The sequence below is a fragment of the Biomphalaria glabrata genome, chromosome 7 (genome assembly GCF_947242115.1).
Source record: "Biomphalaria glabrata chromosome 7, xgBioGlab47.1, whole genome shotgun sequence".
Lineage (NCBI taxonomy): Eukaryota > Metazoa > Mollusca > Gastropoda > Planorbidae > Biomphalaria > Biomphalaria glabrata.
The window spans coordinates 389,751-415,981 of NC_074717.1; the positions used below are offsets into that span (position 1 = coordinate 389,751).

Consider the following 26,231-nt stretch of genomic DNA (forward strand, 5'->3'; position numbering starts at 1 on the left):
TAAAAAAAAAAAAGACTAATGACTAATTTGTGTCTTATAATTTAGTCATCACAAATTAATGAGAGATTTAAACTCTGCTAAGTCATTGGTTTTCTGGGCTGATACATGCGAAGTGTTCACTATGGAGAAGAAAGAGCAAAAGTAGCGTATTATTTACTAAGTTGGTCTAGGACTGCCTCTGTTTTTTTTTTTTCTGTCATTAAATCAACATTAGACGTGAATATTCATCTGTAGGTAATGAGCCTCACGGCTGTTATTATAATATCCATCATATATAAGATCTACAAAAAAACAACAACAACCTTATTAGACAATCTAGATATAACTAGTCAAACTAGATCATTGAAAGTTTACTAATTAATTTATTCATATTTTCGCCCTTGCACACAACCTTCCTTTTTCCTTTGTACACAAGTCACACACAAGCGTTGTTTAGATCTAGAACAAATTTGTATTCCAAGACCACTTTCTTGGTCAAACCCTTGACACTAAGGGAAATCATTCTAACAACATTTATTTTTAGAATGAAGTCTATCTGAACCGTGAAATGCGTAAATTCCTTCCATCCAGAGAAAAAGTAGGTCAGTTCAGGTACTCTTTTGTCAATGTGTCACAGGTAAGCTAGGGACGGGACGCCAGGGTTTATTTTCCAAAATGGCAGTTCATGCTTGGCCACGGAACCTTCATTTCCTGGTTTCGTTTTTTTTGCTTGTATCATCTCCATTGACTGTGAGATGTTTAGGTAAGTTGTTTACATTCAATTGCCATCACCTCTTCATCAAAAATTAAGAATTTATACTTTCATATATATAAATCTAGATTTTTAGATACTGTAAGTAGTGTAAGTTCTGTTACTAGGTGTGTGTAGTGTAAGTAACTATTATAGTTACTATATTATAGATTATAGTATATTATATAGATCTACTACATCTAGAAATGAAAAATTATCAACATTGCTTCATAATGATAATCATAATGAGTCAATGACATAATTAAATCTTAAAATCAAGAATAATCTACATCTAGCTCTATGGAGTCAAAAGTTCTAAAGACTTATTCACTAACTAGATCTAGAGTAGATTCTAAAATTCTAAAACTAATCTAGTATTATTATTAGATAGTAGTGCTTTTTATTCCTGATGCATGACTATGTCACTAAGTGATTGATCATTAGAAAGTAGTGCTTTTCATTCCAGATTTTAAGAATTTTTAAAAGTTATGTATCAAGTAAAAACAACTATTACCTCTTGTCTAAGGAATCTCTAAAAGTTAAGTGAGTGTTATACAATAGATGGCTGCCTGCTCATGCGGTTTGCGCGCTGGACTGTCATTTGGATTTATCGATGGTCTTGGGGTCAAACCCTTCCCACTCCCATCCCCCCTCGTCCTGCGGGAGGTTTGGACTAGGAAGTATCTTCAACTCTGAAGGAACATCCGAAACATGTAAAACATTTTACATTTTTTACAACATGTACCTCATATAGATTATAGAACTTAGAAATTTATGTGACATCATTCTTTTGAAACAATTAATTCTCAAGTAGTAAAAAGAATTATGTTATAGTGTAAATTACCTTTAAAATGTTGAAAGCCCAAATTTGAAATGTACAATTTAGGTCTTGGCTAGTGTTTTATAGGTATTGTTGTATGATGAAAAAGAAGAAATAGGGAATGATTACTTGGACCTGTTTTCAATTTTAAAAAAAAGAACAGACAGCACATGAAGAGATTCCTTGAGTCATTAGAACCAGTGCTTTTTTTTGTGACGGTACACACCGGTACGGTGTATCTATTAAAGCCACACTAAGCAGACATGGTTTTCAACTCTATTATTATATTCATAACAGGCACTTTTTTCAATGTGGGGAAAAAATTATTACTTTTCTGTTTTTTTAACATTATTATTAATTTATAAGTAGTTAAAAGTTAGGCAATCCATCACTGACTAGAAGCAATATCAATGAGCAGACTTGTGCAACCTGGCAAAATTAGGAATAAATTAGTTTTTATAGTGTTCAGTTCTGACTGTAACTTCAAGATGATTTGACATAGTACCTTCATGAATATTTGCTAAATATTTTTAAACCAGCATTGACCTCTAAATAGAATCGACAAAACTGTGGGAGATGAGTGGATGGAAAATATAGAGGTGATATCTAAGAGAAGAAGTGGAGTTGGATTGGTCACACCCCTAGAAAAGATACCAAGAACCGAGCTAGACAGGCCTTAGAATGGAACCCCCAGGGAACAAAACGTAGAGGAAGACCAGAAAGAATGTAGCAAAGCAGTATATTAGATAAAGCCGAGAGAACAGGAACTAGCTGGGAAGCCATGAAAAAAACTAACAAGAGACTGTGGAGAGTGGCATATTTTTACTGAGGCTCTATGTTTTATGAGGAATTCAAAGCAAAGATGATGATGATGATGATTGATCACTAAAAATTTATTAATTAAAAAAATTAACTTGTTTTTTTGTTTTTTTTGACATTCAGAGCAGTTCTATGGTACATGTGGCTCCACCTATGACTTGATGCAGACGAACACACAGTCTGCTATACTAAAGGTGGACATGCCATCTGACATGAAGATGTATCAGGACCCAACAAGAGATATCAAGTGTGATATTATTTTGACCTTCACCCATGGCATGAACCTTCTGATTGATCTTTACTTTGTGGATATCATCCCACTATCCAATGACAGAAAGTCTTGCCCAACTGGACTGGAGATATTTGATCAAACAGGAAGAAAATATTTTGGTATGCATTGTTAAAAGACTATTAGTGCAACACAAATACTGAAAGATCAGTTGTTCCCTTTATAGAGTTTTCTTATAAAAACTTTTGGTGTATAGAATCATAATTGCATAAAAAATGTTTTTCTGCTATTCACAGTCTCAATCAGATCTGTTGATTTATTCAACATTTTATTTTCTGTGATTATTTGATTTTTTTTATAAAAGATTAGATCTACTTTATTTAACAGACAGATTTTCCTAGGCATAAGCATCTAAGTGGCTTGAATTTGTCTAGCCTTTAGGCCAAAGTATTTGTAATATTTGCAATTATTACTTTTATCTATTCTTTTTTTTCCTGCCAAGTTCAACACCTTTATCTTATTAGACTTACCATTATCTTATTACATGTCTCTAAATCTATCAACTGCTAAATATATTTTAATCTTATAGCTCTCTACATCCTCATAAGCATTATCTAGCTGTTGGGGCATCACATTTTATAACTAGAAATTTGTGAGTTTTTATATGCAATGAATTAATGAATGTATTGAGATAAGACTTGGATAGCTATAAAACATAACTTTCCTTTCTTTCTATTCAGGTAGCCGTATATGTATGGAGGCCTGGGAATGGGAAGAGAAACATCAACAGGCAGCATATAAACCATTGGTTGTTGAAAGCTCACCTCTCACTTTCCGTTTAGTTAGTGACGGACCCTACAAGGGTCAAGGTTTCAGGGTGCATTTAAATCAGTTTAGACCTTACTGTAAGTCTGACATTTAAAAAAAAATAATTTTTGTTTATGTTGCAGGAAATATTTTTTTGTAGCATTCTAATAGTCTTGGTCCTATTTTATTGAAAAGACTTAAGGACTGAAATCTTTTCATTTCTTGAGCATGAGCCTAAAGTAGCTAACATCAACCATAGGATTATGATCCAGGAAATATTTTTTTTGTAGTATTTTAATAGTCTTAGTCCTTGTTTTATTGAAAAGACTTTAGGACTGAAATCTTTTCATTTCTTGAGCATGATCCTAAAGTAACATAATAGTTGGCAGATATCTTACGCTTGTTACTACTAATTTTTTAAATGACAAAACCACCCAAGTAAACAATAGATGTCTCCAGCACAGCTTAATATCTCAAGGGAGACAATTAGAAAAAAAAAATAAAATTGACTTAGTGGGGCCCAGTTTTCATTTTCATTTGTAATGTGGTCCTTGTAGTATCTTCTTTAGCATCTCAATTCCATTGCTAGGATCCTCCTATCTAGTTCTGCAGTTAGCGCCCAAGATTCTCAAGCATGCAGAAATCTGGCCATGAACAAGGAGCACATCAGATTTTAGTGTCATTGACTTTCCAGATTATGCCACAAAGTGTCTGTATCTTATGTCATATAATGTCTGTATCTTATCTTATACAATACAGACACTACTTAAAAAAAACGATTATATCCTACACATCATGCATCTAGTCATGCATATTAACCAATGACTTAAATGCTGCCAAGTCACTGATTTTGCTGTCTGGCTCAGGCAACCCATTCCATGCTCAAATAGAACTAGGGAAGAAGGAGCATTTGTAGAAATTTGTCCTAGCATATGGAATGAGGAATATGACTTTATCATTTGATATAAATCTATAATTATTACAAGCTAATGACCATTTCACACAAGTGTTTTTACAATAATAAAATAGCTTTAAGTAAAATATTACTTTGAAGTAATATTAAAATTAACTGAGGTAAGAATGATGTAAACTTAGCAGTCCCCTAAAAATAAAAGCAGAATGTCTCTTTACAATGTGTTAACAGATATGCTTCTCCATTGTCCACCCAGGGCCTTGTTTTACAAGAGAGTTCAGGTGTGAGCAGGTACAGCGATGTGTACATGATGATCTGACCTGTGATGGCTGGGATGACTGTGGTGACTTCTCAGATGAGAGAGTGAATGCCGGCTGTCACCTTTTGACCCCATCAGAAATATGTGGTATCATTATTGGAGCAATACTTCTTATAGCCACTGGTGTTGTAACTGTCTGGTTTGTCATTACATACACGAGATTATCTAAAGAGTTTGGGTTGGTGAGTAGTTTCTGTAATTTAAAAAATATATAGTGGAATAGAAACATTTTTTTTAAATAGAAGAAACTGTCACCTGCCCCAAAATTGCGCACAGGGAACCTGGTTATTTTGTGGTATTCTTGCTATGAAAGAGAAAAAAAAAGGCAGTGAAATAGAAACATATGTTTAAAGAGAAGAAACTCCAACACATGTAAAAAAGGCAGTGAAATAGAAACAACATTTTATTCAATAGTAGAAACTCCAACACAAGTTTTCAATTAATTTAATAATTCTGAATCCCCTGCTTTCACTTACCTCAAAATCTGAACTGATAGGGCACATCAAATGGTCTGCTGACTAGCTCTCTTTATATCTGTTTCCTTAATGTGGAATCTGTTGCTCCATTCCTTGAGGTTGTCTTCCTTTAATTTCTTTGTTTCTCTTCCTATACATGAAGTCTTTCAAAAGTCTTGTGCATCATGTGACATGGTTGAAACTACAAAGGGCTTTTACATGATAGCCAAAAAGTTCCTATGAGGAGCTGTTATATGAATGTAAAAAAATTCATATGAGAAGCTGTTATATGATGATCAAAAAGTTCCCATGAGGGGCTGTTACATGATGATCAAAAAGTTACCACAAGGAGCTGTTACATGAATTTCAAAAAGTTCCTTTGAGGAGCTGTTACATGATGATCAAAAAGTTCTTATGAGGAGCTGTTACATGATGATGAAAATGTTTCTAAGAGGAGCTGTTACATGAATGTCAAAAGGTTCCTTTGAGGAGCTGTTACATGATGATCAAAAAGTTCCTAAGAGGAGCTGTTACATGATGATCAAAAAGTTCCTAAGAGGAGCTGTTACATGATGATCAAAAAGTTCCTAAGAGGAGCTGTTACATAATGGTCAAAAGGTTCCTATGAGGTCCAACCCTGTCAAAAACCTTTTCATTAAATTTGCAATGTGTCGTTATAAAGTAATGCAAAATAACTTCAGTTTATCATCGGCATGTTTTGTGCTTTTATTTCCAACTACACTGTGGAAGTCCAAGACACTCTGGGAGATCATCATGACCTTTTTGTTGAGGCTTATTATATTATTGTTATTCTTAACATTACTGAGTGTTTTATAATTTAATTCTAAATGGTTACCATTATTTATTTGCTTTCTAAGTTAATTGATTCGACTCAATACTAATTAACAAAAGTCTATATTTTTATCCATTTTTTTTTTATCTTTGAACTAGAAGATATCTGAATCAAAGATGCCTATTGCTCTAAATGAATCCAAGGCCAGTATAGATCCCAGCTTGACATTCCCACGTCGATACAACTCTAAAGAGTCACTTAGCAAAATTTCTCGCTCCACTGCTCCTACGGCAGCAAACAAGTATTACTCTAACAATTCCTTGGATAAGGCAGATTTAGAAAAGGCTGAAAGGTAAACCATCAAACTAAAACTGATCATTTACTTTAAGTGTGGGAATATTTTATATACCTGGTAATCAGTGGCGTAGCTAGGAATTTGCCATCATGTGGGGGGTGGGGCCTGACCTCTTTAAAGGCCCCCAATTTTGACATTTGACATCATGACATGAGATTTTGGCGTAATATTTAATGTAAAAAAAAATTTCTAATACTTAATTTGGGGGCGTCTGTCAAGTGGGGGCCCAGGGGATTTTCAAATCCCCCTTCCCCCCATCATAGCTACGCCACTGCTAGTAATATACAAATGAATTCATTGAATTAGATGTCATCTAGGTAACAAAGATGATATAAATAGCATAGACAATGCATGCATAACATCCTTACCACAAGAAAAAAAGTGTTAAATCTGTGCTCTTAACTCTTTCTCTCCGTAATTATTTTCCACGTTCTGGTTGAATCATTCATTTTGCTCATTTGTGTTTCACTACCCTGTCATGATTAAACTTCAATAACTTTTTTGTATGTAATCAGGAAATGTTTTATTAGGCATGTAATTATAAAAGAATGCATGCTCTTTTTATATAACACAAAGTAAAAGTTTATAAAAATAAAAAATTAATTTAATTCAATGGTTCTAATCAATGTTGGTATTGTCAGGAGAGAAAGAGTTAAATAGACCAAATAAAGTAACATTAACACTGTAGAACAATGTTCTTCTTCAGCAGATCCCATAAATTGGAGATGTTGAATTTTAATTGATTACAAGGAATTATTTCACTGAGCATTGTTATGCTTTCATTAATTTTTAGATTATTAATGATTATATAAAATCTTGTATCTCTGTCTTTCACTGATGTGGAGAAAGTTAGAGTAGACTTGGATTTTGGGAAGTACAGTTGGTTAATTAAAGGATTGGATTGGTGGAGTGGCTGATTGGTAAAGGATAGAACTTAGCTTCTGACCCAAGGTGTCTCAAGCTCAAATCTTGGTGAAGACTGGGATTTTGAATTTTAGGATTTTTGGGATGCCCCTGTCCACCCAACTCTAATGAGTATGTGAAACTGGTTAGGGAAAGTAAAGGCAGTTGGTCATTGTACTAGCCACATGACACTCTTGTTAACTATCGGCCATAGAAACAAAATACCTTTACATCTTCTGTCCTACATATCTTGAGGTCTGAAAGGGGCACTTTTATTTTTTAAGATTGGATTAAAATAGGAATCTTTTTATAATTGAACTGTTTTCATTTATTAGTAAATATGATTCGGTAGATTTTACGCTTCATATATTAAGTTTGTCAGTGACACACTGCCAGCAAGTAGAAGTAAAACTCTTATTTAAATTGTTGGTAACAGTCTATATAGTTAAATTGTTGGTAATAGTCTATATAGTTGAATTGTTGGTAACAGTCTATATATTTAAATTGTTGGTAATAGTCTATATAGTTGAATTATTGGTAATAGTCTATATAGTTAACTCTTTCTCTCCGTAATTATTTACCAGATTCTGGTGGAATCAATGCTGGTATCGTCAGTTAGGAGAGAAAGAGTTAAATTGTTGGTAATAGTCTATATAGTTAAATTGTTGGTAATGGGATTTACTATTCTTTCTTGCTTTTGTTTAAAACTTTTTTTGCTTTCAATTTTCATCCTAGCCTTTTACTTGGTTACAGAATGACAAATGACAACATGTCTGAACGCTCCTATAGATCCAACCCTAAGAAGGCTTTGAACAATACAAATCAAAACGATGTCATTGCTGAACCTATTCAGAAAACTGGCCAATACTCTGCAAGAAGGGGGCGTAATGCTTCCCAGACAAGTCTTAATCGCGAAAAGGGTAACCCACCCTTTGAAAATGGCCAAGAAAAAGAGAGGAGATCTCAAGAGAAAGATGGCAGCGATGATGACAGACGCAGAAGACGAAGTCGGGATAGGAGTCCACGTAGGGACAGATATTACAGTGATGATGACAGTGACTATGATTACTATCGAGGTCGCAGGCATCGTAGGCGAAGCTATGATCGCTATAGTGATGAAGATAGTGATTACGAAAGAGAGAGTAGGCGCAGGAGCAGAGATAGATACAGAGACAGATATGATGATGATAGTGATCAAGATTCTGACCGAGCCTACAGACGCAGAGACAGCCGTGAAAGGGATAGATACCGAGATGATGACAGGGGGCGTGATAGTCGTGACAGAGATAGATACAGAGATGAGGATAGAGATATCCGTGAAAAGAGCAGAGACAGAGATGATGATAGGAGGCGTGATAGCCGTGAGAGGGACAGGTACAGAGATGAGGATAGAGAGCGTAGAAGCCCTCCAGATGACAAAAGACGAAGCCCTGATGATGAATATGATGATGATCGTCGTAGGCGACATCAAAGAAGCAGAAGTGGAGACAGAAAGAGAGATTCCTACGATGATGATGACAGGAGAAGAAACCGCGGGAGAAGTCCTGACAGGCGGCGAAATTACTCACCACCACCTTACCCAGGCCAGAAAGAAAATGTTGGGCCTGGTGATGATGCTCCTCTTCCACCGCCTCCTTCTGGTGAAGAAATTCATCGTATGGAATTGGCCAAGCAACTAGCTGATCAAGCAAAATCAGCAGGGCAACCCTCAAAAGCAAAGTTGGATTCTGCTCAAAAACCAAAAGAAGAAATTCCTAAAATACCAGATTTACCCAAATATGAACCTCAGAAGTCTGTGACCGAAGTTCAGAAAAGGGAACAACCTAGATTGGAATCTGAGCCTTCTAGATCATCTAAGGCTCCATCAAGGCAGTCTCATGAACCATCAAAGCGTCAGAATGATCCTCCAAAACAGACATATGATCCACCAAAACAGACAAATGAACCTCCAAAGCAGACATACGATCCTCCAAAGCAGACATACAATCCTCCAAAACAGACATATGATCCTCCAAAACAGCCTTCTGCTCCAATACAAGATCCTTCTGAACAACTCAAAGCTGTTTCTGATCCACCCAAGTCTCGCTGGGAACCACCAGCTAAGAAACGAGAGCCACAAAGACAACCACCTGAACCAATAGATGAAAATGTTCGCAAGCGCAACACCACTGACAGAAGAGAAAGGTACTCAAAGAACCGCTGGACACCCAAAGAGAACAATCGTAGCCAAGAATCACCTCCACCAGAATATGAGGATGTATCTCTGCCGCCAACAACTAATATAAAAATAAACTACAGAGAGGAGTCTGTATAATGTTAGCAGTAGAAAATGTTGAGCGCCAACTTTACATTGAACTAAAAATTTGACAGAAATCAATAATAGTTTTGAACCTATTAGTTTTTATACTTTCCTTTTTTACAGTTAGCTTATAAACTCGTCAAAGTGGCAGCACTTTAAGCAGTAAACAATTTCTAGTATGTTTACCTTGGCCTTAATTAGTATGCTTCAATACTTTTGTAAATACTGACTTTCCCTCCTAGTCTAGCTTTGAAGTTTTGCATTTTATGTTAGACTTTGTGGTTAATGCATTAGAATCTGTCCCAAAGTTAGGTCTCTCCATCAATGCTCAAGACTATATTGTTACCTCATTACATGACATTACAGGATATAGGTCATGGTTATTGTTAATTATATTTATTCAACTTGTTGGGACCAGCAATGGAGATTTAATAAATGATTCATTTTTCATATTTAAAAAAAAACTACTTCATAATAAAACAATAAGCCATAATATACATGAAAAAAATATAACCTGATATCTAAGCATTTTTATATTATTTTTGCATATTGATTTTTTAAAATAGTATATTTCTTTACTTTGTGTAATTTTTTATTTTTTATTTTGTAAATAATTTCATGCCCTAATTTTTTCCACTGTACATAAGTTAAATATGTTTAAAAAAATAAATGACTCTGTGTTACCATGGTAATGATGTAAAACTACTGCAATATATGACCTTTTTTTTTCTTCTTGTACATTTCTAAATGTTGTAGGAATTCTCTTTTCTAGAACACAAGCGGTGTTTACAAACATCTGAAATGCCCGACAATTCTTCAGATACATTAATTAGCGTTACTTCTTCTGGTTCTCAACAATTTTATTGTTTGTGACCAAGTTTTATCTTTCCAAGCTGTGAGAAAAGAAAGTTGGCCAAACCCAGCCACATCAGTTAAAATCCTGGCATACAAAGGTAACTTTATAATGTGCCTCAAATTTTATAACAAAATTTTTTCTTCTTGTGCTTATTTCACTCGCAATGTATAGTGTCTAGTTACGATCACATACCAGTAGATCAATGACCTGTAAACTTTGCTGGTGCTCGGCTAGTGTCCTCTTTTTATAGTCCAATCTCTTTTACTGCTAGAAAAAACTATTGGATAATGCCATTAAATTGTTTTTTTTTTTTTGCTTATTGTAGTCGCTCATTTCTTTCGTTTAGATCTAAATATTATCAGCAATTTTAGGGACTTTTTGGAGGGTTCATAAACTCACAAGCTGATTAGTAGCAGTAACTGCACCTTTCAATGCAAAACTGAAGTTGGCATATATAATTCTTATTAAAAAAAAATATGTTTCTGGCATAAAAGACAAAAATATTTTTAAACTTATGTTTTATATATAGTATTATATTTTATACTGATAGTATTAAATACAATTCCCAACAGTTAACAAAATAGCATCTAAGCTGTTATCTTAGTAAGCTATTCTGAAGAATACAAATACATATCATAATATATATGTATATATATATATCTTTGTCATTGCTATGTATATTTTTAACACACTCTGACCTAATTCTAGTTTAGTTTCTGTACAAAGCCTTCCTATAATGTAAGAAGTATAATCATTAACTGTTTTTTTCTTCTCAACTTGACAAAGCACATTTCAGCTTCTAGTATTTACTATAAAAATTAAATGGACTGTGGTATAAATGACATTGATTAGACTTAACAGGCATGGACACTATTTGGTGTACAATATATAGTGTACATAATGGAAACAACACTAGAACGATAAAGTGTTTTGTCAAGTTACCATTATACATTTTGTATAAATAGACATGGCTTCACACCAATCATGTTTACTGTTTTAAATCTCTAAATGTACATCAACATTCCAAGCTTGTTAGGATGCCAATCATGCCATAGATATAAATGTTTTGTATATAGTATGACATTTCTATTTCTGCATATTATGGTGTATATATTTGTATTTAATATTCCTTTTAATACCTCTGTATTTACACAATACAAGTTGAACAATTACATTCCATGTTTTTTATTCACAACTTTTGTACAAGAGGCAATCTCAGACAGCAATCTGCTACAGATTTTTATTTGTTCTTTATTTTTAATCTTTTTTCCACTGTTTTATGACATTTGGCTTTATGTGTATATTTCATAGGCTTAAATAAAGTTGATTTAAATTTCTAATTCTCAAAAGACAAAAAAAAATGTTAGGAAATATGTGATAAGTAGTCATTGATTCAAATGTATGACTAGATTGACACATAAAATGCCTAGGACGTAATCATCTTCTTTTTTGACGTAATGTCTTTAATGTAATGTATAAGGTAACTTCTGATGTTACAGCCTGGTTGTTTGGTATGTCCTCTGGACTGTTGTTGTAATGGTCCTGGGTTTGAACCTAACCAACTGCATTCCCCCACAGTTATGGGGTGAGGTTTTGGTCAGAATGTAATCTCAGAACATTTGAATTATGTAAAACTACACAAAACAGATGATTTTATGCCTGGGGACTTGAGTTGTTTTTAACTAGTATAAGCTGGTCTTGATAAATGAATTAAAGCAGCTGTGGTTATCCTATGTGTTTCTTGATAAATGAATTAAAGCAGCTGTGGTTATCCTATGTGTTTCTTGATAAATGAATTAAAGCAGCTGTGGTTATCCTATGTGTTGGTGTTGATTAATAATAATAATAATAATAATAATCTTTATTATCCGTAAGGAAATTTGTCTTACAATTTGTGCATTACTTTCATCTTGAATGATTAGTAAAATACTAGTACAGCCAATTACTCTTTTTTCTAGTCTATAGTCATGTTATTAGACCACATGTAGTTATTAGTGTTCCCAACTTAAAATTCAGTTTGTCAGGGTACCAGTAGCAGAAATAAATGAACTGAAACAAGGAGATGAAGGAAATGAAATCTGAATGTTAAAGTGAATTTAATAAACTTAGTCTAATACAGTTTCAGTTTTGATTCTATTTTAGCCTCCTAATATCTATTCTATTTTTTTTTCCGTTTTTAATTTCAGTTTCAGAATATCCATATTAGTTCATTAAAATAGTTTGAAACAACAAAATCATTTTGACTCTCGAGTCAGTTTCTAATGCTAATTACTTATTTATTCTTCGATCAATGTTCTCTTTATTTCTTTACTACCGAACTTACACAAACTAGAACAAAACCCAAAGTTTGGATCTACATTCTGTAAACTGTCCAAATAAAAGTTACTCGAGTAAATGATCCAAATCACCAGCTCTGGCTATTTTTTACTATTAGAAAAATTTGAAGGCTAGACTGTAAATATTACTATGACTGTCACTGAACTCTTCAATGTAATTGAACATGGCTGTTTTTTTTATTTTTTTATTACTAACCTTTCTGTTGCTATTAACATTTTTTATTTTTGTCAATAAAATCCAAGAATGATGTTCTTTGTATTAGACTTGATGTCTTTAGCATTTTACTATTAGTGTGCCTGTGGAATTTTATGTCTCGAGATACAATCTTTTCCCTTTGCAACTTGTCATGCGGCTAAAAAGGCCAATCCTTGATACACTGCTGCGTTCACAGGTTGGGGTAATCACCAAACACTGTAGCACTTTCACCCTTCTTTCTACTTGTGATGTGAAGCCATCTGCAATCCAGGACCCTAGCTTTATGCTTCCTCTCCATGTGTCCCTATCCAGCGCCTTTTTTTTTCCAATTGTTTGTGTCGATTTTGAAGATTCATGCCGCATTTGCAGACATTAGTATACCTTAAAAGTGGGCAACTAGCATCTCTCCTGCCTTCTTTTAGATCTTCATACAGAACGTCTTGTGGCATTCTTAGTTGTGTGTGCGTACAGTTCTCCTCAAGATATAGAGAAATGAAAATGAATCTGTGCACCTTTAATGTGTCTTAGAAACTTAATCACAATTTTTGTTGCTTGGCTGACTAATCGGTAGGGTGTTACCTGTAAGAGGGAAAGTAGTTTCTTTTTTGTAGTATTTTTACCAGAAGTCTATATTTAGACATTAACATTAATAAAGAGACTCTTAGACTTGGCTTGGTACCACAGTGTCCAATATATACAATCATTCAAGAAATAAATTATGGAAGGCTTAGTTACACAGTCTCCTAACCCTGACACTTACAAGCTGTGGAGGAAGTTGTGGGTACAAGCAGAGCTTGTGAGGCACATGGCTATTATATTTTTCCCTCTAAAGAAAAAAAATCCTATTTCATTTTTATTTACAAATTTACTACAACATTTATGTACAAGGGAAGACTACAAATGTCTATTATTCTAAAATGTTTTAATCCAAGCAATGAAATGTCAAATACCTGATAACGAGCGCTAATCTTCCTCTCTTAATTGATGATACCATCATTGATTTGACCTCATTAAATTAAATTAATGTTTAATTTTATAAACTTTATTTTGTGTTACATAAAAAGAGCATGCTTTCCCCTTTAACTCTATGCCAAATAAAACCTTTTCTAATAAAAGACAAAGCTATTGAAGCTTAATCATAACAGGGTAGTGAAATAGTATTGAGTAAAATGAGGAATTCTGTTGAAACGTAGAAAAATAATTACGGAGAAAAAGAGTTAAAGATTCTGTGTTTTTCTGGGTTGTGAAAGTCTTAAACCATTAGTGAAAATAAAGGTCTTGACTAGGACTCTGGTCAGGGCAATGATCTTGTATATAATATATATACATAAGTATTCAATAATGAGCTGACTGAGGTCTACATCAAAACCTTCTTTTAAGACCACCAGAAATAAATCAATCCAACTTACACATAGACCAATGGTGATATTTGGAAACTTGTTAAAATAGAAATAAAACAGTAAGTATTCTAGAGTCTACAGAGTTGAACATTCCCATAGTCACTATTCATAAACATGGTATTTCCTTTTAAAAATGAGTATATTGACATTTCTGATAAAGGCCAACTTTGTAACAATGATAATATAATGCTAGGCTTACATTGAAAGGAGCTAATTAACAGAAGGGATGTGCCCAATTCATACAAGAAAAAAAAGTTTGTAGGTATTTTTAGGGGACAAAAATAATAGAGATAAAATGGAACACAAGTTTTAAGGATATGGTTTTTATTATTTTGTTAAAATCTAGTGATATCATAGACATACAAGCAGATTGAAAGACAGATGGTAGAATTCTTTCACTTTTTTATATCTACTATACAACAAATATTAAAAACTAAAGCATATTTGATAACAACCTTTTACTTCTGACTAGACTTATTAAAGTATAGCAAAGCATATAACAAAATCAATAACAAACACATGTACAGTACTGCATTTAAAAAAAAAACTATGCGTTTTTCTACATCCAGCAGACCAAGGCACATTTAAAATATGTAAAGATTTTTTTTTTTTTTTTACAGATTTTTGCCACTCAGTCATTGAAACAATAAAATTATATCAAAGTAATGCAGATAGTGGAAGATTTCTGATGTCAAAACTAATATCAATCATAAATTGAAAAAAAAAAAAAAAAGTTTTAGATTAAAAAAATGTTATGTTCTTTGACACAACAGCTTAGAATTATATTACTAGCATTCATCTCTCTCTCAATAGCATGTTTTAATATTTTATGACAGCATAATTCTCTTTGGATAAATCGTTAGAGGCTTGTATGGAATAGTTATTTTTAAGTAAAAACACATATGAAGCTGCGATTATCCTCTAAAGGGTGATTCATATTTGATTCTCAATGACAATGGCTGATTGAGTAATTTAAATTTCAAAAAAATACACTCAATAACTTTTAAATGATAGAGTAGATCTTGTCTAGTGCATCTTTTATGCCATATCATACTCAGTGCCGTCTGGTTCAATCTCTTTTGGGGGGTAGAGGGTACCTGGGAGGTGTCTATGCTGCCTTTAGACACTCAGCAAACACAACTCAATTTGGGATTCCAACTTGGACCCCCCTTAATAGGTAGCCAATCTTTTTCAAAGAAGTCACTTGCAAACATTTTATTTGTGCTATAATCACAGCCATAATTAAAAAATTACAAGATGCAACAAATGATAGAATTCTATGCCAACATTTATAAGTACATTTGAATAGCTCAAGAGATATGTTTTCTTCTAAAATGTATCACATTTAATGTTTAAATTATTTTTTCACACAAAACAAAGTGATGGTAGCAGTCAAGCATTTAAAAAAGCACACACATTCAAAGCAGTTTATGATGTCACATGTTAGAAATAATGGCAGAAGTCACACATCTGAAGTAATGGTGGATGTTATATTTTAGAAATAATGGCAGAAGTCTAATGTTGTGGTAGCTATTAGAGCATGGAATGGGTTGCCTGAACTAGCCAGGAAATCCAGTGACTTAGCAGAATTTAGGTCATTGGTTAATATGCATGACTAAATGCATGACACATAGGGCATAATAATCTTTTTTTGAAGTAACGTCTGTATTATATAAGATAAGATAAGCAGTGGTAGATGTAATGCATTTTAAAGTAACAACATCAGTCAGACACTTAAGGTAGAGGTAGTAGCCACTTTGAAAGTAGTGATAAAAAAAATCACACCTTGAAACTTGTTGATCATTATATTCAGCCATGTTGCCACTTCCTTTTTCTGGCACATTAATTAGTTCTTCATTGCCAGTGCCACGACACTTGCTCGACAGACACTTTTGAAACTCTATTAACAAAGATTTTTCCTGTGCATGTGTTAATAAAATTTTTTTTTTTTCAAATGTGTACCAAGGGACCCAATTATAGTTAATAAAAATCTTTTCAACAGATTCTTTTTGTGTAGAAGTTTTATTTAAATCATAAAATGATCCCGCATTTTATATGCAATATAATTTCTAAGTTTTCCTTTTGATTGTTTCTATTATTTTCCAAATTGTTAGAATCTTGTGAAGACTTTCTTAGAGACTTGGGGGCGGAGTGTACTGGAAAGCCTTTCAAATAGTGATGTCAATCACACATTTCAAACAAGGGTAGTTCTAATGACCTCACTGCTGCTTCCATAACTTCACAGTTTTATCACTGCCCCCTGTCAAGAGTGTTCCTTTAGAGAGATCTAGGCAAGTGACAGCCCCTGTTGAAAGTGAATTAAGAGTTGAATAATTATCACATTGACAAGAAACAGTAGTTCATAGTGTTGACTGATTGTTTACTGTGTAGAATATTAATAATAATAATAAGGCCTGCTGATTGTTTACTGTGTAGAATAATAATTTGAGTCTGAAGATTAATTAGGAATGTTGTATTTCCTGTGGCTACGCAGCCCTAGCTGCGACCAACATATTTTGCCACATCCAGCGCAGACATAACCATTGTGCTGAATAATAGCCAAGAAACAATGGATTACTTTTAAATTGCAGGTTAAGTTTAAAACACAACTAACCTGAATGTGCTGGCAATGTCTGAGTTAACTGCCCCTTGTCCATATCCCAGAGACAGAGTTGTCCCCCTGAGTCACCTACTAGGATGGAAGTTGCTCCAACTAGGCGCATACAGCTACAGGACAATAAACACAATAGCTTAGTAATCAATACAGTCACATACAACTATCCATCAAAATGATAATATATATATAATTATACAGAGGCTCAAAAAGAATAAACCTTAAGAAATTTTAACTACAATAATAATAATAATATAAAGCCACTACCATTATTGACATTGCCATACCACTATCTCATAATTGAGTTGGAAAAACAACGAAAATATGGGAACCTTGGCTTGGAGATTAAGAGTTTATGGAAGTTATCTAAAACAACAATATACCCCATTGTTATATCAACTGAGGGGATAATAACAACTGACCTCACAGATACCTTCAAGGCCCTTAACACTGCTGGGAACATTTTCGTTGCCTGTCAGAGGGCGGTACTGCTGCAGACCTGCCACATCACCAGAAAATTCCTTAGTGGAAACTGATAAAGGGACTACAATGAATTATGTTTCCCTTTAACTAAACTCGACCCTGGCAGCGCGAGAGAATGAATGCTCGTTCGTTTTTAACATAATAATAATGGCGATGTCCATGAGTCCAAAGAATAAGGATGAGTGCAATGGTTCACATGACCAGGGTGGCCCCAAACACTTGTGGGGCCCTATGCGAAATTGATAGTGTGGGGCCTGGGGCCCAGTCAGGGTAGGGATAAGGATAATAAATGAAAATTTAGATTTTGTATTAGAAAATAAATTCACCTTTACATTTTTATTCAATGAAAGCTGACAATGCCATTTTTTTTTAATTGCGCGTAGGATTTGCGTTTACCATATTGAATTATAAACCAAGTTGACAATTTTGTCTATTTTTAAGGACATTTTTATGAATTTTCAAGAGATTTTAATAACTTAGGAGATTTCCAGGCCTTTTCGTATATTTTGTAATTTAAAGCTTTAATGGTTTAATTTAATAATATACACCTTGAATTAGCGCAAGGCCTATGAAAGTGTGGGGCCCACATAGGTTGCAGTGGCATAAGGCCGACATATTTTGTCACATCTAATGCAATAAAACCATTCGCCGCTTAGTGTCTATTTAAGTTTTCTTTTTATCTTCTGCACCTGCCTTCAGCAAGGGCTTTTTAGGCCTCAAACGTGTGTCACACAGCTTTCATGAGCGCTATCCGAAATATCTTTCTCTATGCTAGGTAAAATGATTATTACGATGTCCTCCTTTAAGCTCACCAACATAGATTGCTGTTGGAATTTCTGGCTAAAGTGAATTCTTCTTGGTTACTCTCTATACATATATTCTAGTGTTTATACACTGGCGACACACAATGCTTTAATAATGATTATTATTGGCTCAATAACTTCAATTATCACATATTCAAAATATTTCAAATGCACTTTAATATGAATTTGATATGATTATAGCTTATGGTGCAATTTTATCATAACTAAAAAAAAATCAGTGAATGAAAGCAAAGTAAATACTGTATAGAGAAAAAGAGAGGAGTTAGTCCTAAATATAATGCTAAAAACTGAACAAGAAATATTACACAGTTACCATATTGAATACTGCAAGTCTTTGGCACAAATCTCTGTTACAGTCTCCATGTCGAAGACTTTAAGTAAACTGTCAGCACCACAAGTGTATACACAACGTTTGTCTTGACTCATCAGGCACGCATTCAAAGGGCCAGAGTGGGCTGAAGAGAATCACAACAAGGTAGATTTAGGAACTAGGTATCTGCTGCTTGTGTGGTGATTTTGGTTTCTTTATTGCCAAACATTTATTGACGCTTTCCCCCAATTTATACTTTTTAAGCCGTATTTTCCAGAATCCTAGAAACTTCTATTCTAAATACTTTATTAACTATGACCTTCTAGAAACCGACTTGTGTGATTTTTTAAATAATTAACATGTTTTTGTTCTGCTGCTTCTTTGACCTGACCCCAGTTTCAAGAAAGAGGTAGAATTAGGTCACAGTATCGATTCTTGACAGCTTGCGGTACAAAAGTTAATATTGCAAATTGATTGGCTTTGTTTTAAAACACATTTTGAGAAATCCTAATGGTTATGAAGGGTATGACACTTTTTATAAAGATTGTCAAAGACAAGTGGCAGGTGGAGAGGGGAACAGAAGAAGAGGGAGAGAGAACTAAGTATGTATGTAAGTATGGTTACTGATTGGTGAAGCAGCAGTTTCGGGAGAGGCACGGTGGCTGAGTGGTAAAAGTGCTTCACTTCCAAACTTAAGGGATTTTTAGGATGCCTCTGAGTCCACCCGATTCTAATAGGCACCTGACATTAGCTGGGAAAAGTAAAGTCTGTTGGTCATTGTGCTGGCCATATTACACCCTTGTTAACCGTCAACCACAGAATTAGATGATCTTTATATCATCTGCCCTATAGATCACAAGGTCTGAAAGGGATACTGTACTTTTTTAAAGTACTTTTGAAGCTAGCGAAAATATATTTAAATTGTTCGAAATATTGTCATTGAAAGCTGTACAATTTCTACAATAAAGTCAAGTGTATTTCGTTTGGAAATGAAGTTTGTCCACGCTTTATTCAGATTAATGTCAAAGTTAAGTTATACACCAACAAGGTAAGGTAAACTAACTGTCTTGAGCTACAGCCAGCCCATCAAGCACCCCAATCAACACTTATAATGCTACAGACTCCACAATACCTGATACTATAGCCAATATATAATAATGGGATAAATCCCACAATGCCAAGTGGCCTCCTTTTGTGCCAGTTATCATCATGCTGCCCTCATCATCGATATCTAGGCAAGTGACACCTTCATCATGATCCAGCTGACCCTGTCGGATACAAAATACTAATTTGAATTCAAAGTTTGTATTTTGATTTTTGCAACACACACACAAATCAGTTTGAATAAAAAGCTTCTCAGTGATACAGGTCTAATAGTTTAATAAAAATATACAGATGGAATAAAACTAAGAAGAGAAGGATATAGTAGAGGTTTTAATGCATTAAGAAAAAAAGTAAAAAAATGAACAATAGATGTTTTGACTATAATGGAGGCGTGGTGGCTGAGTTGTACAGCGCTTGGCTTCCGAAACCAGGAGGCCCAGCTCTAATGGGTACCTGACATTAGTTGGGGGAAAAAAAGGCAGTTGATTGCTGTGCTGGCCACATGACACCCCTCGTTAATCGTAGGTCACAGAAACAGATGACCTTTACATCATCTGCCCTATGGACCACAAGATCTAAAAGGGGAACTACTTTTTACTTTGACTTTAATAGTAAACCAGAGAGTATATTTCACAATTACCAGATATTCAGGACATGGCAAGCCTCCATTTTGAGCTTCAGCAAAATTCATTTCCCAGACCTAGATTGACAAAAAAAAATTTGAAATTAATTATTTCGGTCTAAAAATGATAAAGATTGTTCATGTAAAATATTCCTCTTTACTATTGAATATAGAGGTTTACATTTATATTCTACTTTCTAAGGACTTTGTAGTTTTTGCTTTTGCTAATGCAGCAGGGATTTGGCTTTTTCACTTAAGTACAAGCTGCAATCATCTTTACAACATCTTATCTTATCTTATATAATACAGATGTTACTTGACATTTCTTTATCAACTCTGACAAATTAGTACCATATCTTTTGGTGCTTCTTCTTTCATCGACATAATGGAAACAGCCTTCTTGTCCTTCTAAGGCTAGATTTAATATTCTCTGAACAATGTCTTAACTAACTTAAGACCAAATGGTAATCTCTTCCATTTGTATCTACCAAAGGGGGTTATCATTGAAGTCAACTGCGAGGACAAATTAGCAGCACGCAGTGCCACACGGTGGCAGCGTTGATGTGTGTTTTATATAGGTTGCACCACTCGGTGTTTAGGAGTATCTTAACTTATCTTATGTAATACAGATGTTACTTCAAAAAAGAAGATGATTACGTCCTATGCGTCATGCATCTAGTCATGCATATTAACCAATGACTTAAATTCTGCCAAGTCACTGGTTTTCCTGGCTAGCTCAGGCAACCAATTCCATGCTTTAATAGCACTAGGGAAGAAGGAGTATTTGTACAAATTTGTCCTAGCATATGGGATGAGGAATGTGCCTTTATCTTTGTGTCTTTCTAAGTATTTTATTAAATTTTGTTTTCGTATTTGAAGATTATGGTTAAGTGTTTTATGTATAATTGCTACTTTACTTTTGAATCTTCTGTCCTGAAGGCTTTTTAAATTTAGTGATTTTACTAAAGGTGTTACTCTAGTCAAATGTGAATATTTGTTTGTTATGTATAATTGCTACTTTACTTTTGAGTCTTCTCTCCTGAAGGCTTTCTAAATTTAGTGATTTTACTAAAGGTGTTACTCTAGTCACTACTCAAATGTGAATATTCGTTTGTTAGGTCACTGCTCTATTTTGTGTCTGTTCCAGTTTCTTAATGTTTTCTTGAGTTGAGTTGCTGGTTAGGGGTTACATTACTTGTGCCAGGAAGCTGTTGCCAGTCAGAATTGATCTCCACATTCTTAGCCTATTATTCAAACTACAAGACACTATTAAGTTCAAACCTTAACTGTTGAATCCCAAGAAGCTGTAAATAGTTTCCCAGATTTCCATTTCACACAAGAAACTAAAAAAAAAAAAAAAAACAAGAAAAAAACTTAAAGTTTAGCAGTGAAAATACAGGAAGTCAAACTTATTAACATACCAGCCTAAATTCCACTTACCAGCATCATCATGTCCATTCAATGTGTCCAACACTCGTCCATATTCTATACTGTAAAAATATCTGTCGACAGGAAATAAATACTTCTTGTTTTCTTTATTATTTAACAAAAAATTTCCATTCAGAAAAGAAACTTAATTAACTTCCTGACCACTTCTGACATCAAAATGTTTACAAGTTTACTCAAATTTTTCTTAGCATATATCAAAGTGATATCAAAGTGATAGGGCAAATAAGTACTATCTAAATGACTTATTTCCTTTAAATAAAAAAATAAATAAGTTGTTCTACTTCTTTAATAATAAATGTTTTTGTAAGATTTATTTAACAGCCATCTAGTTGATTCCATTCTTGTCAATGGGACATAAACTCTTTTTGTGGACAACAGTTAATGTCATTATTCAGTGACCAGTACTTTCTCTTTAAGCATTGGCTAAGTGATCCCACGATGGCTGCCTGGTCGTGCGGTTTGCCCGCTGGACTGTCGTTCGGATTTATCGACGGTCGAGGGTTCAAACCCTGCCCGCTCCCATCCCCCGTCGTCCTGCGGGAGGTTTGGACTAGGAAGTAAACTATCTTAAACTCTGAAGGAACATCCGAATTATGTAAAACAAACAAAACAAAACATCTACTGAGAAAGCCAATCTAATCAAATATTAAAAAGCTATTATGGTTGATTAGGAAAAAAAGTTATACACTTCTAGACCTTACACAAACTTTGAAACACAAACATCTAATAACAAAAGACTTACACAAACTTTGAAACACAAACATCTAATAACAAAAGAATAACACAAACTTTGAAACACAAACATCTAATAACAAAAGAATAACACAAACTTTGAAACACAAACATCTAATAACAAAAGACTTACACAAACTTTGAAACACAAACATCTACTAACAAAAGACTTACACAAACTTTTTAAACACAAGCATCTACTAACAAAAGACTTACACAAACTTTTGAAACACAAGCATCTACTAACAAAAGACTTACACAAACTTTTGAAACACAAGCATCTACTAACAAAAGACTTACACAAACTTTTGAAACACAAGCATCTACTAACGAAAGACTTACACAAACTTTTGAAACACAAACATCTACTAACAAAAGACTTACACAAACTTTTGAAACACAAGCATCTACTAACAAAAGACTTACACAAACTTTTGAAACACAAGCATCTACTAACAAAAGACTTACACAAACTTTTGAAACACAAGCATCTACTAACAAAAGACTTACACAAACTTTTGAAACACAAGCATCTACTAACAAAAGACTTACACAAACTTTTGAAACACAAACATCTACTAACAAAAGACTTACACAAACTTTTGAAACACAAACATCTACTAACAAAAGACTTACACAAACTTTTGAAACACAAGCATCTACTAACAAAAGACTTACACAAACTTTTGAAACACAAACATCTACTAACAAAAGACTTACACAAACTTTTGAAACACAAGCATCTACTAACAAAAGACTTACACAAACGTTTGAAACACAAACATCTACTAACAAAAGACTTACACAAACTTTTGAAACACAAGCATCTACTAACAAAAGACTTACACAAACTTTTGAAACACAAACATCTACTAACAAAAGACTTACACAAACTTTTGAAACACAAGCATCTACTAACAAAAGACTTACACAAACTTTTGAAACACAAACATCTACTAACAAAAGACTTACACAAACTTTGAAACACAAACATGTACTAACAAAAGACTTACACAAACTTTTGAAACACAAGCATCTACTAACAAAAGACTTACACAAACTTTTGAAACACAAGCATCTACTAACAAAAGACTTACACAAACTTTGAAACACAAACATGTACTAACAAAAGACTTACACCTTATTGTCCCAACAGCCAACAACAATAGTTTTATTATCTTCCATCACTTCACAGGATGATAAAGCCTGAAGACAGAGCAATGAAAATCATGCATTCATATCACACATGACCAAAAAAATATCTAATATCCTTTTCATTTCAGAAAGAATCTCAAAATAGATAATTTAATTGCACTCTCAAAATAGATAATTTAATTGCACTCTCAAAATAGATAATTGAAATAGACTTTCAAAATAGATAATTTAATTAGAATTTCAAAATAGATAATTTAATTAGACTTTCAAAATAGATAATTTAATTAGACTTTCAAAATAGATAGTTTAATTAGACTTTCAAAATAGATAATTTAACTAGAATCTCAAAATAGTTTAATTAGACTTTCAAAATAGATCATTTAACTAGACTCTCAAAATAGGTAGTTTAAATATAGTTTTCACTTTGATATAAACATCATTATTCTCTAATTTGTTAAAGCTGTTAATTCTACAGCTGTCACAGCATTGCATGATCTAGCTGGGAATGGTTTCCTCTTCTCTATTGGTACTTTTAGAGTCTTATTTCTGTTCTTTCTAGCTCTGAAGTTCCTTATTAAAGATTTGAGTTACACATTCAATAAGATTGGAACCCAATATAATAGAACAGCCATGAGAGAACCAAATTTTAAACATTTATTTATTAATGTTTGCTTCAATTATTTGCAGGGTTTAATCAAAGTGCAGTGTCAGGACAATACTGATTTCATTGAATGACTGATCTCCTTAACTAAATCTGTGCTGGCAAACAGAAATCCCTGCTGGCACCAGCTGGGAAGAGGCTGTGGAAATTACCAATGACCGATCTTGTGGAGAAAGCTTGCTGCCCTATGTCTCGAATAGTGCACCTAAGTCTCAGGATATCCACACTGTTAACTCCACGGTTGGCTTGGACATGTACACCCAATGTCACATGGTCAATTTCCACAGGACATATTATGTGGTGAGCTCATAGAAGTCAGGAGAGCTGCAAGTTGTCCACTCTATGTAATAACTCTCAAGGTACACTGACCTATAGAAGTGTGACATGAAGCTCTTCAAGACAGCAACAGTTGGGAATAAAAGAGTACAGGATAGGAACACATAGTGGGCAAGCATAAAGGATTGCTGATGGTGAACAATACAGAAACAGAAAAAAAAACAACTGCTAACACTACAGAGTCTGGTGATAGCCAATGCCTAAATTGTGACCATGCAATTGTTTCAAGAATTGACCTCTTTACTCACAGGAGAATACGCAATGGGAAAGGTCTCTTGAGAAGTAAAATGCCTGATACTGTTATGACATGATTAGGAATTAGTTATTTGTTTCGGGAATAGGGTAAAGTTTTACTTAGCGACGATGACGTAAAGTGGGTTAAAAAACAAGAACGCTCTAGGTGACGCTAAAAGGAAGACACTCCTTGTAGAGCAGTAGGATACAGATTTACGGACATAGCTGACATCGGACAATTCCCTTCTTGATGATTAAATATATTTGTAGACCAACATCAGCGTCGACTACATATTTTGATTGTTTCGGCCTTTCGCCGGTGTTACGGAAGTAGTTTGAGTTCAGCGTTACTTCCAGTCAGATCTACACTAGACATATTTCCAAGAATCAACACCGCGCGGGAGCCTTAACAATACTTATAACCAATATTATCATCCTCAATTTCTTCCATACAAATCAATGAAAAGATGGTAAAACTTTATTTAGTGAGACCTAATTAAAAGTGTTTATTAAACTAGTAAACTGTACCATGAGAGACATATTCACACTACGAAGCTGTCGCTGATCTTCCAAAGAATACATTTTCAAAAAACTATCTAGAAGACAAAAAAAAACAACACTTTTAATAATAATAAAAAAAAAAAGACATATTTGGAAACAATTTCACTAGAAAATTTTTGATTTGGACAAAAAGATAATGACCCAGATATTTATTTCTCTATAAGCGTAATATTTTGATCATGTCCATTTCAGAAATACATCAGGTAAATGCTTTCCATCCTCATAGAGGCGGCCAGTGGAAACAGTCATTAGAGGAGAAGATTAGGCCAAAACAGAACCAATGATGGGAACGATTTAAGAGAGCCCCACCAGCCCTGTCCCAACCCACACAATGTTCCACATGGGGCCGTTTTTATGGTGGACACGCCTGCACAGCCAATGTGGAACAGAAAAGAAAAATGGAGATTCCCAGGTGTGCTTGGCCCTCAGCCTCGTCACTAGTCCTATGAGTCTTGGGATACGAGCCATGGGAAACATGCATGTAGACAGAACACATTGTTCAGGTTGGACTGCGGAGAGGAGCTTCCATTTGGCCTTAGAGTTTCAGGTCTTCAACTCAGACTCTCACAATTACAAATTTTAGAAATACACAAATATCTCAAATATTTTAAGCCTCCTTTATAACAATCTAAAGGCGAGGTGGCTGAGTTGTAAAGCCCTTGGCTCCAGAACCAGGGGGTCTGGGTTCAAATCCTGTTGAAGTCATGTATTTTTAATTTTGGGGTTTTTGGGGCACCTCTAAGCCCACCCAGCTCTAATGAGTACCTGACATCAGTTGGGGAAAAGTAAAGGTGGTTGGTCATTGTGCTGGCCACATGACACCCTCGCTAACTGTGGGTCACAGAAGCAGATGTTCTTTACATCATCTGCCCCATAGACTACAAGGTCTGAAAAGGGTACTACGCTTACTTACTTA

At 34.2% G+C, this 26,231-nt stretch overlaps 2 protein-coding genes across 4 annotated transcripts in view; one reads left to right on the plus strand and one right to left on the minus strand.

The window, feature by feature from the left end:
* The first annotated feature begins 584 nt into the window (after positions 1-584).
* On the plus strand, positions 585-12,884 carry LOC106058228 (zinc finger CCCH domain-containing protein 13-like). Of its 3 annotated transcripts, none has more exons than XM_013215604.2 (6): positions 585-742; positions 2,493-2,759; positions 3,339-3,503; positions 4,575-4,819; positions 6,044-6,237; positions 7,879-12,884. In XM_013215604.2, the coding sequence occupies exons 1-6, from the start codon at positions 655-657 to the stop codon at positions 9,455-9,457; spliced, it is 2,538 nt and encodes an 845-aa protein (XP_013071058.2). In that variant the 5' UTR covers positions 585-654; the 3' UTR covers positions 9,458-12,884. The 3 variants fall into 3 exon arrangements, with proteins under 3 accessions (XP_013071058.2, XP_013071060.2, XP_013071059.2); XM_013215606.2 differs by having other exon boundaries at positions 7,897-12,884; XM_013215605.2 differs by having other exon boundaries at positions 6,047-6,237.
* A 1,653-nt stretch (positions 12,885-14,537) lies between these two features.
* LOC106058225 (protein FAN-like) overlaps positions 14,538-26,231 on the minus strand; it is a 44,783-nt gene continuing 33,089 nt past the window's right edge. The window contains exons 23-31 of the mRNA XM_056035400.1: positions 25,283-25,350; positions 23,507-23,574; positions 21,628-21,689; positions 21,469-21,530; positions 20,206-20,265; positions 19,594-19,729; positions 18,465-18,606; positions 16,845-16,957; positions 14,538-16,535 (exon numbers count right to left, since the gene is read on the minus strand). Of these exons, the coding sequence (XP_055891375.1) occupies positions 16,450-16,535; positions 16,845-16,957; positions 18,465-18,606; positions 19,594-19,729; positions 20,206-20,265; positions 21,469-21,530; positions 21,628-21,689; positions 23,507-23,574; positions 25,283-25,350 (797 nt within the window). The 3' untranslated portion in view covers positions 14,538-16,449. The remainder of the gene's footprint in view (positions 16,536-16,844; positions 16,958-18,464; positions 18,607-19,593; positions 19,730-20,205; positions 20,266-21,468; positions 21,531-21,627; positions 21,690-23,506; positions 23,575-25,282; positions 25,351-26,231) is intronic.

Bases quoted from the DNA above. Each gene is read 5' to 3' on its own strand.
- LOC106058228 (XM_013215604.2), top strand. From the start codon at position 655: ATGGCAGTTCATGCTTGGCCACGGAACCTTCATTTCCTGGTTTCGTTT. The intron at 743-2,492 runs GTAAGTTGTTTA...TTTGACATTCAG, and splicing joins ATTGACTGTGAGATGTTTAG to AGCAGTTCTATGGTACATGT. The intron at 4,820-6,043 runs GTGAGTAGTTTC...TCTTTGAACTAG, and splicing joins TATCTAAAGAGTTTGGGTTG to AAGATATCTGAATCAAAGAT.